Consider the following 15,669-nt stretch of genomic DNA (forward strand, 5'->3'; position numbering starts at 1 on the left):
GTTAAACAGCTTACAGAAACAAAATAAAAAAATGTACAGTAGACCTTTCCCATCTTTGCTAAATATGTTAACTTGAACCTGTTTGCAGTCCACATTGTCCTCTCACTGTCAGCTGCGTTTATTTTCTGCCAACTTAACATGAGTAAATATTTGTATGAACATAAGATTCAACAACTGAGATATAAACTGAACAAATTCCACAGACATGTGACTAACAGAAATGGAATAATGTGTCCTTGAACAAAGGGGGGGATAAAATCAAAAGTAACAGTCAGTATCTGGTGTGGCCACCAGCTGCATTAAGTACTGCAGTGCATCTCCTCCTCATGGACGGCACCAGATGTGCCAGTTCTTGCTGTGAGATGTTATCCCACTCTTCCAGCAAGGCACCTGAAAGTTCCCGGACATTTCTGGGGGGAATGGCCCAAGCCCTCACCCTTCGATCCAACAGGTCCCAGACGTGCTCAATGGGATTGAGATCCCAGGCTCTTCACTGGCCATGGCAGAACACTGACATTCCTGTCTTGCAGGAAATCACGCACAGAACGAGCAGTATGGCTGATGGCATTGTAATGCTGGAGGGTCATGTCAGGATGAGATGAGATGTCCAAATCGATCCCGCTCCAAAGTACAGACCTCGTTGTAACGCTCATTCCTTCGACAATAAACGCGAATCCGACCATCGCCCCTGGTGAAGGCCTCTTTAGTGTCCTAAGTTTCATAACTGTGACCTTAATTGCCTACCGTCTGTAAGCTGTTAGTGTCTTAACGACCGTTCCACAGGTGCATGTTCATTAATTGTTTCATTGTTTATGGTTCCATCTGGTGCAGTCCATGAGGAGGAGATGCACTGCAGTACTTAATGCAGCTAGAGGCTACACTAGATACTGACTGTTACTTTTGCATGTTCATTTAATTGTTTATGGTTTATTGAACAACCATGGGATTTTTACAAATCTTCTTTGAAAGACAGGGTCCTGAAAAAGGGGCGTTTCTTTTTTTGCTGAGATAAGGTATATACTGTATTTCATACCATCTATTGCATCTTGCCTATGACGCTCTGTCATTGCTCATCCATATATTTATATGTACACTACCGGTCAAAGTTTTAGAACACCTACTCATTCAAGGGTACTTCTAAATTTTTACTATTTTCTACATTGTAGAATAATAGTGAAGACATCAAAATTATGAAATAACACATATGTAATCATCTCTCAACCAACTTCACCTGGAATGCTTTTCCAACAGTCTTGAAGGAGTTCCCACATATCCTGAGCACTCGATGGAAGCTTTTCCTTCACTCTGCGGTCCGACTGATGCCAAACCATCTCAATTTGTTTGAGGTCGGGGGATTGTGGAGGCCAGGTCATCTGATGCAGCACTCCATCACTCTCCTTCTTGGTCAAACAGCCCTTACACAGCCTGGAGGTGTGTTGGGTCATTGTCCTGTTGCAAAACAAATGATAGTCCCACTAAACCCAAACCAGATGGGATGGCGTATTGCTGCAGAATGCTGTGGTAGCCATGCTGGTCAAGTGTGCCTTGAATTCTAAATAATTCACAGACAGTGTCACCAGCAAAGCACCCCCATGCTTTACGGTGGGAAATGCACATGCGGAGATCATCCGTTCACCCACACGGCATCTCACAAAGACACGGCGGTTGGAACCAAAATCTCAAATTTGGACTCCAGACCAAAGGACAAACTTCCACCGGTCTAATGTCCATTGCTCGTGTTTCTTGGCCCAAGCAAGTCTCTTCTTCTTATTGGTGTCCTTTGATAGTGGTTTCTTTGCAGCAATTCGACCACGAAGTCCTGATTCATACAGTCTCCTCTGAACAGTTGATGTTGAGATGTGTCAGTGAAGAATTTATTTCTGAGGCTGGTAACTCTAATTAACTTATCCTCTGCAGCAGAGATAACTCTGGGTCTTCCATTCCTGTGGTGTCCCTCATGAGAGCCAGTTTCATCATAGCGCTTGATGGCGACTGCAGTTGAAGTTCTTGAAATGTTCCGGATTGACTGACCTTCATGTTTAAAAGTAATGATGGACTGTTGTTTCTCTTTGCTTATTTGAGCTGTTCTTGCCATAATATGGTCTTGGTCTTTTACAAAATAGGGCTATCTTCTGTATACCCCCCTACCTTGTCACAACACAACTGATTGGCTCAAACGCATTAAGAAGGAAAGAAATTCCACAAATTAACTTAAGGAACACCTGTTAATTGAATTGCATCCAGGTAACTACCTCCAAAGCTGGTTGAGAGAATGCCAAGAGTGTTGAAAGCTGTCATCAAGGCAAAGGGTGGCAAATTGAAGAATCTCAAATATTAAATATATTTTCATTTGTTTAACATGTTTTTGTTTACTACATGATTCCATATGTGTTATTTTATAGTTTTGATGTTTTCACTATTATTCTACAATGTAGAGACAGGTGCAGGAATGAGTAATAGTTTTTTTATTAAGCCCAAATTACGGCGTGCCGTGTAAAGTCACAGGGACGAAGACCAAGCAAACATGTAACAAAACACAAAAGAGCGAGGAGTATCTCGAATAAATAACACATGCGCACAATGCTTAACACACGGGACGAGACCCGTAATCATCTGCGCATTCCACAATGGCACGAAAGCCAAAACACACAGCACAGGTACTCACAAGCACCAACGGACATTGTAACAATAGTCGACAGACAATGGAAACCAAAGTGCACACTTATACAAATACTAATCAGTGGGAATAGGGGACAGGTATGCGTGATGAATGTTCCGGAGGGATCTGTGACAGTACCCCCCGACGCGCTGCACTAGCAGCGCAACGACACCGGCCTCGATGACGATCACAGGAATGCAGTGTGGCTCGATCAGGACCCAATGCAGCTGCCGAAGTTGCGTCGTCGGACGGGCCAGTTGCCGCTGCCAAAGTTGGACGGACCAGTAGCATTGGCGTCGGGCGGACCGGTAGTGGCGGTGTCGGACAGGCCAGTTGTGGCTTTTTTTTTAATTTTTGTAATTTTTTTAATCTTTTTTTTTAGGTTGTGGCTGCTGAAGTGGCGTCGTCGGACGGACCCATTGTGGCGACGTCAGACGGCCCAGTTGCAGGTGCCGAAGTTGCGGCGCCGGACGGACCAGTCGCAGCGTCGTCATACGGGCCATTCCCGCTGTCTCCCTTAATGGTCGATTATTCTGTCAACGTTGGTAAAAAGGATCGGGAGACAGGCGCAGGAATGCGTAATAGTTTTTTTTATTATATCCAAAATGACCCGTAACAAAAACAAAGGGTTGAAACCCAAACAAAAGAGCGAAGGGTACCTCGAACAAATACAAACGTGCACAATGATTAACGCACAGGACGAGACCCGTAATCATCCGCGCAATCTATAAGGGCACGAAAGCCCAAAACACACAGCACAGGTACTCACACGCACCAACGGACATTGTCACAATAACGGACCGACAACGGAAAACAGAGAGTACTTATACAAGTACTAATCAGTGGGAATAGGGGACAGGTGTGCGTGATGAAAGTTCAGGAGGGATTTGTGACAGGAGTGTATATATTCTTATTCCATTCCTTTACTTAGATTTGTGTGTATTAGGTAGTTGCTGTGGAATTGTGTAACGGTATTCCTCCTCCTCTTCATCTTCGGAAGAGGAGGAGTATTGAGGGAACCAAGGCGCAGCGTAGAGAACAGACATATTTTATTAACGAAACACGAACTTGATTAAACTAACAAAAACAACAAACGGTGTAGACAGACCTAGACGACGTACTTACATAAAACAAGAAAACGCACGAATAGGAACATAGGCTACACAAACTGAACAAACCGTAAACAGTCCCGCGTGGTGTACAGACACAGACACGGAAGACAATCACCCCCCAACGAACACTGTGACAACGCCTACCTAAATATGACTCTTAATTAGAGGAACGCCAAACACCTGCCTCTAATTAAGAGCCATACCAGCCAACCCAAAACCAACACAGAAACAGAAAACATAGAATGCCCACCCAACCTCACATCCTGACCAACTAACACATACAACAAACTAACAGAAATAGGTCAGGAACGTGACAAATTGTTAGATAACTTTTTAGATATTGCTGCACTGTCGGAACTAGAAGCACAAGCATATTGCTACACGCGCAATAACATCTGCTATTCATGTGTATGTGACGAATACAATTTGATTTGGGAATGCGACATTCGACGAGCAGGTGTCCACATACTGTCATGTAGTTTATAATGTTTTATATACATATTGGAACCATCTTACAGATCGCATTTACACTTCTCCAGAAGTTGCATTGCATGCGTGCCACGGACGTTCTCACCATAAAACCAGTACAGTGAAAAAAAATACAATTAAACGAAAAACAAACAGTTGGGGAATGTCAGCTCACTGTTAAAAAGGGAATGTCAGCTCGCTGTTTTGTTCCTTTCAAACATGATCTTTTAATAAAGCTTTCCTGATTAAGATTTATCTCCAAGTGGTCTCGCGAGCCAAACACTTTATAAATGGTCTTGACTAGCCTACTTGATTAAATTGGCTAGGACAAAAAGAAAACAGCCTTCATTGAGAGGAGGGGGGCTATGCTTGGTTTTAAATCAAATAAATCGAAATGGGGAAAAAACATGACTGTTTTGTGTTTCTAAATATGAAGTATCCAGGCACCAAAAGCACATCTTGTCCCATGTGCATATGGGCTGTTTGTCACGGCTGGATAAGCTGCATTTCCGCTGTCAAAAAATTCATGCCATAACCAACTTTGTTACCGCTAAAACCAGCTTTTGGTTGGTTTTAAACATCCTGACCAGCGCAGCCTGAAATTAGCATTTTGGATCATGTTTTTAAGGACACACCTACAATATTTCCACCCCTCCCATCTGAGAGCAAGCGAGCTGATTTAAGACGGGTAAATTGCCGAATCTGGTGTTAGAGCTAAAAAATGCCAGTGTGCCAGTTTTTACATGATGAAATTGCAAAATAACGTAAGTTTAACACTAGCGCTGCTTAAACGCCAGCCAAATATAGAGCCGAAAGAGTGATATGGTCTCAACTTGGATGAAATAATAGCCCTTAAAAGGGTTTAAAGGATACTTCGGGATACTTCCCCAGAGCCAGATGAACTCATGGACAGCATTTTTAGGTTTCTGCATCCAGTATGAAGGAAGTTAATTTTGAGAGCCAATGCTCAACTTCCTTCAAAATGCACACAAAGACAAAAAATTGTATCCACGAGTTCATCTGACTCTGGGGATGTAGAATCTTGAAGTATCCCTTTAAGGGAGAGAGAGCCCACCTTGTTGCGTCCTGAGCTGAGCTGGGGTGGCAGTGACCTTGAGGCAGCAGTGACTCTCGCCCTGGAAGTGGCCAGATTACCTATTCAAACCAACACAGCAAAGAAACAAGTCAATACAATCCCACATACTCTTTCTATGACATAAGACTGACCAGGTGAACTATGATCCCAAATCAGTGTAGCTGAATGGGAGGAGACAGGTTAAAGAAGGATTTTTAAGCCTTGAGACATGGATTGTGTATGTGTGCCATTCAGAGGGTGAATGGGCAAGACAAAAGATTTAGGTGCCTTTGAACGGGGTATGATACTGTAGGTGCCAGGCGCACCAGTTTGCGTCAAGAACTGGGTTTTTCACACAGTTTCCCATTTGTATCAAGAATGTTCCACCACACCAAAGGACATCCGGCCAACTTGGCACAACTGTGGGAAGCATTGGAGTCAACATGGGCCAGCATCCCTGAGGAACGCTTTCGACACCTTGTAGAGTCCATGCCCAGCAAATCACGTTAACTGCTGCTTTCAACAAGCATGTCTCTTGAGAGCAGGCCAGTTCCATTGTGGAACAGTATGTTGGGTAACCCTTTAGGTAGACAGAAAGGGCAGTTTAGGACCTCACCAGTCTGAGCTGGATCTCACTGCAGTGCTACAGTCACTCCCAGACAGACGAGAGGATATGAACCGAGCATATGCAAGACAGTCTGAAACATTTCAAAGTTTCTGCACAAGATGTCCAAATGTTTTCTCTGGCTATATCTTCAGAGGCTAAACTGTGATTAATAGCAGCGAAATAAGCCTTTGAAGCAGGATTGGTGACATCAAAGTCCTAATCCATGGGTGGCAGGATTTTTATAATGAGTGGGAAGTATCTTAACACATTTCAAAGGGTTTACTCCATGAATAAACAATAGCTGCACAGATGTGCCGCACACACCTTAGAAAAATATGGCTACAGAAACAGGAGGCAGCATTAACCAGGCTGCAGTGTACACTCCGAAGAAAACCTTTGTTTTCGATGAAGCTAAAGCTGAATTGACAGACAAACAATCATCCTAATTTCTTTCATTTTTCATTTTTTCTCTTCTTTTTAATTTTTTTACCCTCTTTTCTCCCCAATTTTCGTGGTATCCAATTGTTAGTAATTACTATCTTGTCTCATCGCTACAACTCCCGTACGGGCTCGGGAGAGACGAAGGTCGAAAGCCACGAGTCCTCCGAAACACAACCCAACCAAGCCGCACTGCTTCGTAACACAGCGCGCCTCCAACACGGAAGCCAGCTGCACCAATGTGTCGGAGGAAACACCGTGCACCTGGCTACCTTGGTTAGCGCGCACTGCGCCCGGCCCGCCACAGGAGTCGCTGGTAGGCGATGAGACAAGGATAAACCTACTGGCCAAACCCTCCCTAACCCGGACGACGCTAGGCCAATTGTGCGTCGCCCCACGGACCTCCCGGTAGCGGCCGGCTGCGACAGAGCCTGGGCGCAAACCCAGAGCATCTGGTGGCACAACTAGCGCTGCGATGCAGTGCCCTAGACCACTGCGTCACCCGGGAGGCCCTCAATCGTCCTAATTTCATATAGACCCGTACGTCCATAGACAAAGATGAGGTCATTCCTTTCACTATAATATAACACTTTAGGTCAAAGCTCAAGGGTTAATGACTGAGAATGATCAACCTAAAACAACTATGGTGTTAGATCACAATTCTGTTGTTCCAAAAGACAGACAATCAGTTTATATTCTACAGTATGACTCATACAGTTTTGCATCTCTGGAGAGATAGAAATCAATTTGTGATGGATTAATTAAAAGTCAGATCACATCTAACTTTAGAACAGGAATGTCCTGCTCTCGCCAAAGGCTTTGTTTCAGGCCAAAGGAATGTTTTGTCACATCACACTCACACAGCTGTAGTCAGGACAGTCCACAACATATGATGTCAAAAAGCATATATAGTAATTACATCAACGGTAATAACAATGACATTGTCTTTAGGGTCTGACAGTCACACACTTTACTGTTCATATGTCTGTAAGATCCAGCAACAATATTCACGATATGGTGTTTAGGAACTCTCCCTTGTCTAATTCAAATTATAAACTGGGTAGTTTGGGTACTGGATGCTGATTGGCTGAAACAGCATTTCAGCCCTGTGTATATCAGACAATATACCATGGGTATTATGCAAAAATACTTGTTTAATGTTCTATTTATGTTGGTAACTAGTTTATAATAGCACTAAGGTACCTCTGGGCTTTGTGGTCTATAGCTAATATACTACAGCTAAGGGCTGTATTCAGGCACATTGCTTCACGTCGTGTCTAAGAACAGCCCTTCGTGGTGGTATATTGGCCATTATAAACTGGGTGGTTTGAGCCCTGAATGCTGATTGGCTGACAGCCGTGGTATATCAGACTGTATACCACGGGTATGACAAAACATGTATTTGTACTGCTCTAATTACGTTGGTAACCAGTTTATAATAGCAATATACCACGGCTAAGGGTTGTGTCCAGGCACTCTGCGATGCATCGTGCATAAGAACAGCCCTTAGCCGTGGTATATTGGCCATATACCACTCCCCCTCGTGCCTTGTTGCTTAAATATACCACAACCCCTCGGGCCATATTGCTCAAAGGCAATAAAAGCCCTTTATCTACTTCCCCAAAGTGGATACCATTTTTATGTATCTGTGTCCAGTTTGAAGGAAGTTATAGGGAGTTTCGAGAGCCAATGCTAACTAGCTTAGCACAAAGTCTAGAAGTCTTCAGGTACAGCATGCTAGCTAGGGAAGTAGATAAAGGGTCTAAATGCCAAAATTCTGAACTATCCCTTTAAGTCTACCTCTACCTTATTACTTAATGCTACAATATGTAACATTTTGGGGCGATCTGACCAAATTCACATAGAAAGGCGAGTTATGGATCTTTAAATTTCATTGAAAGCAAGTCTAACAAGTGGTAGATCTGTTCTATGTGCACTATTAAATTTAGTTTTGGAATCTTTTACTTTCGGTTTTGTACACCAGCTTCAAACAGCTAAAAATACAATATTATTGGTTATGGAAAATATATTTTACAGAGGTTTAGATGGTACAATGATTCTCTACACAATGTCTCCTTGCTTTGTCACCTAAACTGAAATTAGCTATTAGAATTTTAACAACCAGGAAATGGCGGAGCGATTTCTGCATAGTGCATCTTTAAGTCTACATTTGGAAATTTCAAACAAAAATAAAAATTGCACAGTATTGCAGAAATTATTCAATCATGTAAACAACCTAATCACTGTAAACAACCTAAAACAGGGCTAAGAAAAGAAATGTCAGAAATCCTCATCTTATGACTGACGAAAAATAAACATCTTACGGGCCAAAACACACAAAGACGGATCTCTCAGAATGGTGCCCACAGACAAATGGTGTCAGGTAGCCCAGTGCTCAAGCAGGGACGCGCTGCAATTAGCCCAAAGTAAAGCTGGATGGATTAATTGGAGTAGGTCTTGTGCAAATGAAGAGCCCTCTCTCCTCTCCCCATTAGTGCTGCTGGGCCAGATCATCTGAGCACATTTGTCATGATGAATTAGTGGCTGAGTGTCGAACGGGCCCGTGGAGTGTCACGGTGCTTTCACGCCTCTCACTTGCATGACACCATCAAGGGGAGATGAAGGGGCTGTGTTATGATGAGGGAAGCTATGACAGTTGTACCTAAGCCTCAAAACAGACAGTCTTCTACTGCTTTCTACATATATTCCTGGGCGGCTCTTATTAATTCATTATTTTGTGGTTCCTTATCGACTTATGACTACATGATTAGTGCATGGGTTAACTGTCTCTCCGCTCAAAGATGTCTTGAAACATGTTAACACCTGAGATGTCCAGCATAAAAAAAACATCCTTTTATCATAAAACTGTAATGAAGTCAATGGCAGATTGAGAAACAGCGCGTTTCTGTCCGTTGGTAATTCTAGCATAGTATTCATACTGAGCACATACGGAGTGGGAAGAAGTCACCGCTGCACTTTAAAGGCAATGTGCCTGGAATGTAGTTTTACGTCTAGTATGTAAGCTTATGCCTTTTAATGTGCACGGGCCATCTGCAAAACATTTTTTCAATTGCTTAGGTAATTCACCTCTCTGACTAAGCCTGCACCTTTTCTTTTTAAAACCAGATAACATCCTCTTACTAAAAGCCCACCGTGCCTATTCTCAATGTTCGGAGTCATCATCACAACTGTACAAAACGGTATATATTCGCAAAGGGGTTAATCACTAGAGGCTGTAGGGGTGTTGTGAGAAGAGAGGAGGAAGTAAGGGGGTCCATCTCCCAACAGGTCATCCTGTCTTAGGGAGCAGGCGGTGGTGGAGGATCACACTGATCGCTTCTGCTTCACGCGTGTTGCTCTTGGCATGGGCTGCCGCCACAGATACACAGAGTGAGGAGAAGGAGAGGGAGAAAAGAGAAAAAGCCATCCCTGGCATCTGTGCGTACACTTTGAAAATTAAGCCCAGCAAGAATCCTATAGAAAAAAAGCTCAAGCTGGCAGTTGTATTGGGTTTCTATTGACAAGAATAGTCAATGTGCCTGGGATTAAAAAGCAATCCCACGTTCAATATGACACCTCCCTACATTCTTTTATGAGTGCCAGTGCGCGCCTTGTAGTTCAGAAGCTATGGATCGAGCTGTCGACACAGGGGACAATCAAAGTTGTAAGAGAGCAGCCTCTAAGAGCTGAGTTTGCAGAAGCTCCATGGATATATCTCCCTTCTCTCCCGCTCTCGTTTTTGAACAAATGTGATCTGGAAACTCAACTCAGCAACCAAGCAAATGAGATTATGGCAGCCATACCGCCCCCACATAACCAGCACCCTTTACGCCCAGAGTTAGTTGATTTCAATGCAGAAAAGGGTCATCAGAATCTGACTGCTGACTAAAAACATTCATGTGATTAGAGAAAATATAAAAAAGTATAACTTAAAGGAAAATTCCACCCCAAAACTAAATTTTGGGTGGATTGTTGATATGTCAGCAATCAAGTTTTCAAGACACAGTATATACAGTGATTTCGGAAAGTATTCAGACTGCTTGACTTTTTCCACATTTTGTTACGTTACAGCCTTATTCTAAAATGGATACAATTGTTTTGTTTCCTTATCAATCTACACACAATTGGCAAACTTGATAATGGTATTGGAGTCGTGCTTGGCCATGCAGTCATGAGTAAACAGGGCGTACAGGAGGGGACTGAGCACGCACCCCTGAGGGGCCCCTGTGTTGAGGATCAGCGTGGCAGATGTGTTGTTCCCTACCCTTACCACCTGGGTGTGGCCCGTCAGGAAGTCCAAGATCCAGTTGCAGAGGGAGGTGTTTAGTCTAGGGTCCTTAGCTTAGTGATGAGCTTTCAGGGCACTACGGTGTTGAATGCTGAGCTGGAGTCAATGAATAGCATTCTCACATAGGTGTTCCTTTTGTCCAGGTGGGACAAGAGCAGTGTTGAGTGCAATAGAGATTGCTGTGGATCTGGTGGGGCGGTACGCAAATTGCAGTGGGTCTAGGGTTTCTGGGATGATGGTGTTGATGTAAGCCATGACCAGCCTTTCAAAGCACTTCATGGCTACAGACGTAAGTGCTATGGGTCGATAGTAAATTAGGCAGGTTACCTTAGTGTTCTTGGGCAAAGTGACTATGGTGGTCTGCTTGAAACATGTGCGTATTACAGACTCGGTCAGGGACAGGTTGAAAATGTCAGTGAACACACTTGCCAGTTCGTCAGCGCATGCTCGGAGTACACGTTCTGGTAATCCTTTTGGCCCTGCGGCCTTGTGAATGTTGACCTGTTTAAAGGTCTTATTCACATCTGCTAAGGAGAGCGTGATCACACAGTCGTCCGGAACAGCTGGTGCTCTCATGCATGTTTAAGTGTTACTTGCCAGGAAGCGAGCATAGAAGTAATTTAGCTCGTTGGGTAGGTTTGTGTCACTAGGCAGCTCGTGGCTGTGCTTCCCTTTGCAGTCTGCAATAGTTTGCAAGCCCTGCCACATCTGATGAGCGTCAGAGCCGGTGTGTACGATTCAATCTTAGTTCTGTATTGATGCTTTGCCTGTTTGATGGTTCGTTGGAGGGCATAGTGGGATTTCTTATAAGTTTCCAGGTTTGAGTCCCACTCCTTGAAGCGGCAGCTCCATCCTTTAGCTCAGTGCGGATGTTGCCTGTAATCCATGGCTTCTGGTTGGGGTATGTACAGCTCATTGAGTGCGGTCTTAGTGCCAGCATCTGTCTACGGTGGTATATAGACAACTACGAAAAATATAGATGTACGGTGGGGACGACGTCATCGATGCACTTATTGATGAAGCCAGTGACTGATGTGGTGTACTCCTCAATGCCATCGGAAGAATCCCGGAACATATTCCAGTCTGTGCTAGCAAAATAGTCCTGTAGCTTAGCATCTGCTTCATCTGACCACTTTCTTATTGACCGAGTAACTGGTGCTTTCTGCTTTAGTTTTTGCTTGTAAGCAGGAATCAGGAGGATAGAATTATGGTCAGATTTGCCAAATGGAGGGCGAGGGAGAGCTTTGTACGCGTCTCTGTGTGTGGAGTAAAGGTGGTCTAGAGTCCCCCCCCCTTTGCTTGCACATTTAACATGCTGATAGAAATTAAGTAAAACTGATGAGTTTCCCTGCATTAAAGTCCCCGGCCACTATGAGCGCCACCTCTGGATGAGCGTTTTCCTGTTTTCTTATGGCCGTATAAAGCTCATTGAGTGCGGTCTTAGTGCCAGCATCGGTCTGCGTTGGTATATATAGACAGCTACGAAAAATAGATGTAAACTCTCCTGGTAAATAGTGTGATCTACAGCTTATCATGAGATACTCTACCTCAGGCGAACAAAACCTAGAGACTTCCTTAGATATCGTGCACCAGCTATTGTTTACAAATATGCATAGGCCGCCGCCCCTTGTCTTACCAGAGGCCGCTGTTTTATCCTGCCGAAAAAGCTTAAAACCAGCTGTATGTTAATCATGTCGTCGTTCCGCCACGGCTCTGAAATATAAGATATTACAGTTTTTAAATGTCCAGTTGGTAGGATATAAGTGCTCGTAGTTCGTCTATTTTATCATCGATTGATTGCACGTTGGCTAATAGGACCGATGGAAACGGTAGAGTACCCTCTCGGGAACGGATCCTTACAAGGCACCCGGACCGTCGTCCACAATACCTCCGTCTTTTCCTCCTGTGAATGACGGGGATGAGGGCCTTGTCGGATGTCTGGAGTAAATCCTTCCCTTCCGACTCGTTGAAGAAGAAGAATTCCTCCAGTTCGGGGTGAGTAGTCGCTGCCCTGATATCAAGAAGCTCAGTCATTTTCGGTCATAAGAAACATTATCTACAAAATAAGTTACAAATAACGTGAAAAAACATACACAATAGCACAATTGGTTACGGGATCGTAAAACGGCGTCCGTCTCTTTCGGCACCATTACATTCGTCAACATGAAAGAGAGGAGGATGCCGTTTCTCTACAAGTAGGGTGAATCAACATGTTTTTCTACTTGCATGAACGTACACACACACACACACACGCATGCACGCAAACAGAAATCAGAACCATGGACAGCCACATCATATTTAGCTTACGTTGATTGAACTGAATTGTTCTTGGTATCGTTTAATTGTCACTGTATTAGACTAAGCAGATGTGATTTGATAATGTAGACCTGTTGAAGTTGAAATGGTGCAGGAATAGTGGAGGCAGCTCCTGTTTTCTTTGCGACTTACGGTAAGTCTCTGTGGTTCTTGCTTGACCATGCTGTAGATCATGTAACTGTTACTGTACAAGCACTATGCTTTGTCGACTTCAATGGACAGAGGTTGCTATCCGGTTTTGTGATGAAACAAAGGTGTGGTTGAATTTATTCTGCCACTGTGTCTTCTTATTGTCTCGGCCTTTAGGCCTATATATCACGGCCGCAAGGGATATGAATTAATAGGTTATAGAGCAAACACAATTATCACAACACATATGTTGTAATATGGCGGGGGGGGCTTGGCTTCCCCAGTGATTTACCCACACACCGCTACGGCATTCTACTCAGTGAATTTACATTTTTATTCAAATGGTGAAACAAAAAAAAGATACAACTTTCTTTAGATGAAACTATACTAAATATATTCACGTTAACAAATAACGGATTAACTTCTTTGGGATAGGGGGCAGTATTTTCACGTCCGGATGAAATAAGTGCCCAGAGTAAACGGCATGCTACTCAGGCCCAGATGCTAGGATATGCATATTATTAGTATATTTGGATAGAAAACACTGAAGTTTCTAAAACTGTTTGAATGATGTCTGTGAGTATAACAGAACTCATATGGCAGGCAAAAACCTGAGAAAAAAATCCAACCAGGAAGTGGGAAATCTGAGGTTTGTAGTTTTTCAACTCTTTGTTTATCCAAGATACAGTGGAAATGGGGTCATGTTGTACTTCCTAAGGCTTCCACTAGATGTCAACAGTCTTTAGAACCTTGTTTGATGCTTCTACTGTGAAGTGGGGGCAAATGAGAGGGGATTGAGTAAGGTCTCTCCCAGAGTGCCACGAGCTGACCATGCGTGTTCATGTGAGAGTTAGCTTGAGTTCCATTGCATTTCTGAAGACAAAGGAATTCTCTGGTTGGAACATTATTGAAGATTTATGTTAAAAACATCCTAAAGATTGATTCTATACTTCGTTTGACATGTTTCTACGGACTGTTATATAACTTTTTGGACTTTTCGTCCGTACTTTCCGCTGGACTTGCATGCGAGTCGTGAGTTTGGATTGTGTACTGAATGCGCGAACAACAAGGAGGAATTTGGACATAAATGATGGACATTATCGAACAAAACAAACATTTATTGTGGAACTAGGATTCCTGGGAGTGCATTCTGATGAAGATCATCAAAGGTAAGTGAATATTTATAATGCTATTTCTGACTTCTGTTGACTCCAACATGGCGGATATCTCTTTGGGTTGATTTGTCGTCTGAGCGCCATACTCAGATTATTGCATGGTTTGCTTTATCCGTAATTTAAAAAAAAAAATCTGACACAAGGGTTGCATTAAGGAGAAGTGGATCTAAAATTCCATGCATAACAGTTGTATCTTTTATCAATGCTTATTATGAGTATTTCTGTAAATTGATGTGGCTCTCTGCAAAATCACCGGATGTTTTGGAACTGAACTGAACATAACGCGCCAATGTAAACTCTGATTTTTGGATATAAATATGAACTTTACCAAACAAAACATACATGTATTGTGTAACATGAAGTCCTATGAGTGTCATCTGATGAAGATCATCAAAGGTTAGTCATTCATTTGATCTATATTTCTGCTTTTTGTGACTCCTCTTTGGCTGGAAAAATGGCTGTGTTTTTCTGTGACTTGGCTCTGACCTAACATAATCGTTTGGTTTGCTTTCGTCGTAAAGCCTTTTTGAAATCGGACACTGTGGCTGGATTTACAACAAGTGTATCTTTAAAATGGTGTAAAATACATGTATGTTTGAGGGATTTTAATTATGGGATTTCTGTTGTTTTGAATTTGGCGCCCTGCAGTTTCACTGGCTGTTGACGAGGTGAGACGCTACCGTCCCACATACCCTAGAGAGGTTAAAATAATTTTGCAATGAAGGTCCACATTAGCCTCAACAGCACTCTTTGGGGTAGCACCATGCTGTAGCCGGAGGACAGCTATTTTCCGTCCTCCTCTGGGTACATCTAAGTCAATTCAAAACCTAGGAGGTTCATGGTTTTCACACCGTTCCATAGAATCACAGTAATTATGACGACTTCCGGAGGATGTCCTTCAACCTATCAGAGCTCTTGCAGCATGAACTGACATGTTGTCCACCCAATCAAAGGGAATGTATCTAGTACTGAAAGCATAAGCTACAGCTAGCTAGAGAGAGAGCTATATTTCATTGTAGTTTTTTCACTTTCATTACCTAGCTAGCTAATGCAGCTGGCTAATTTAGCTTACTCAAACACCTTGCTCAAACAGAGAGGAATGCTATTTATGTTAGCTAGCTGGCTAAGGCGATCCAACACTGGAACTCGTCCAAGTCAAGGTAAGTTTTCGGTTTTATTAATTTATTGCCACAAATGCCTGCCATTGTAATTGCTAAACTGTTTGCTGTACACTGTACTGTGTGATTGTAGCGGGTTTACTAATGCGTTAGTTCTAGTAGCTATGTTGACTATGATGTTAGCTAAAATGGTGACAACAACGTAGGTTGTGTGTAGAGGTTAGCGGTTATGATATGAAGGTTTGGCTTGGAAAGCTTTTTTTTACCTGGTCACAGACAGCTGT

At 43.1% G+C, this 15,669-nt stretch overlaps 1 protein-coding gene across 9 annotated transcripts in view; it reads right to left on the bottom strand.

Moving 5' to 3' along the window:
- The window catches only part of myo3b (myosin IIIB), a 104,533-nt gene that overhangs the window by 45,043 nt on the left and 43,821 nt on the right, over positions 1-15,669 (bottom strand). For all 9 annotated transcript variants that reach the window (XM_055878774.1, XM_055878771.1, XM_055878770.1 and 6 more), the window contains one exon: positions 5,315-5,394. In XM_055878774.1, coding sequence (XP_055734749.1) covers positions 5,315-5,394 — 80 coding nt within the window. The remainder of the gene's footprint in view (positions 1-5,314; positions 5,395-15,669) is intronic.

The sequence above is a fragment of the Salvelinus fontinalis genome, chromosome 23, assembly GCF_029448725.1.
Source record: "Salvelinus fontinalis isolate EN_2023a chromosome 23, ASM2944872v1, whole genome shotgun sequence".
In the NCBI taxonomy this organism is placed as follows: domain Eukaryota; kingdom Metazoa; phylum Chordata; class Actinopteri; order Salmoniformes; family Salmonidae; genus Salvelinus; species Salvelinus fontinalis.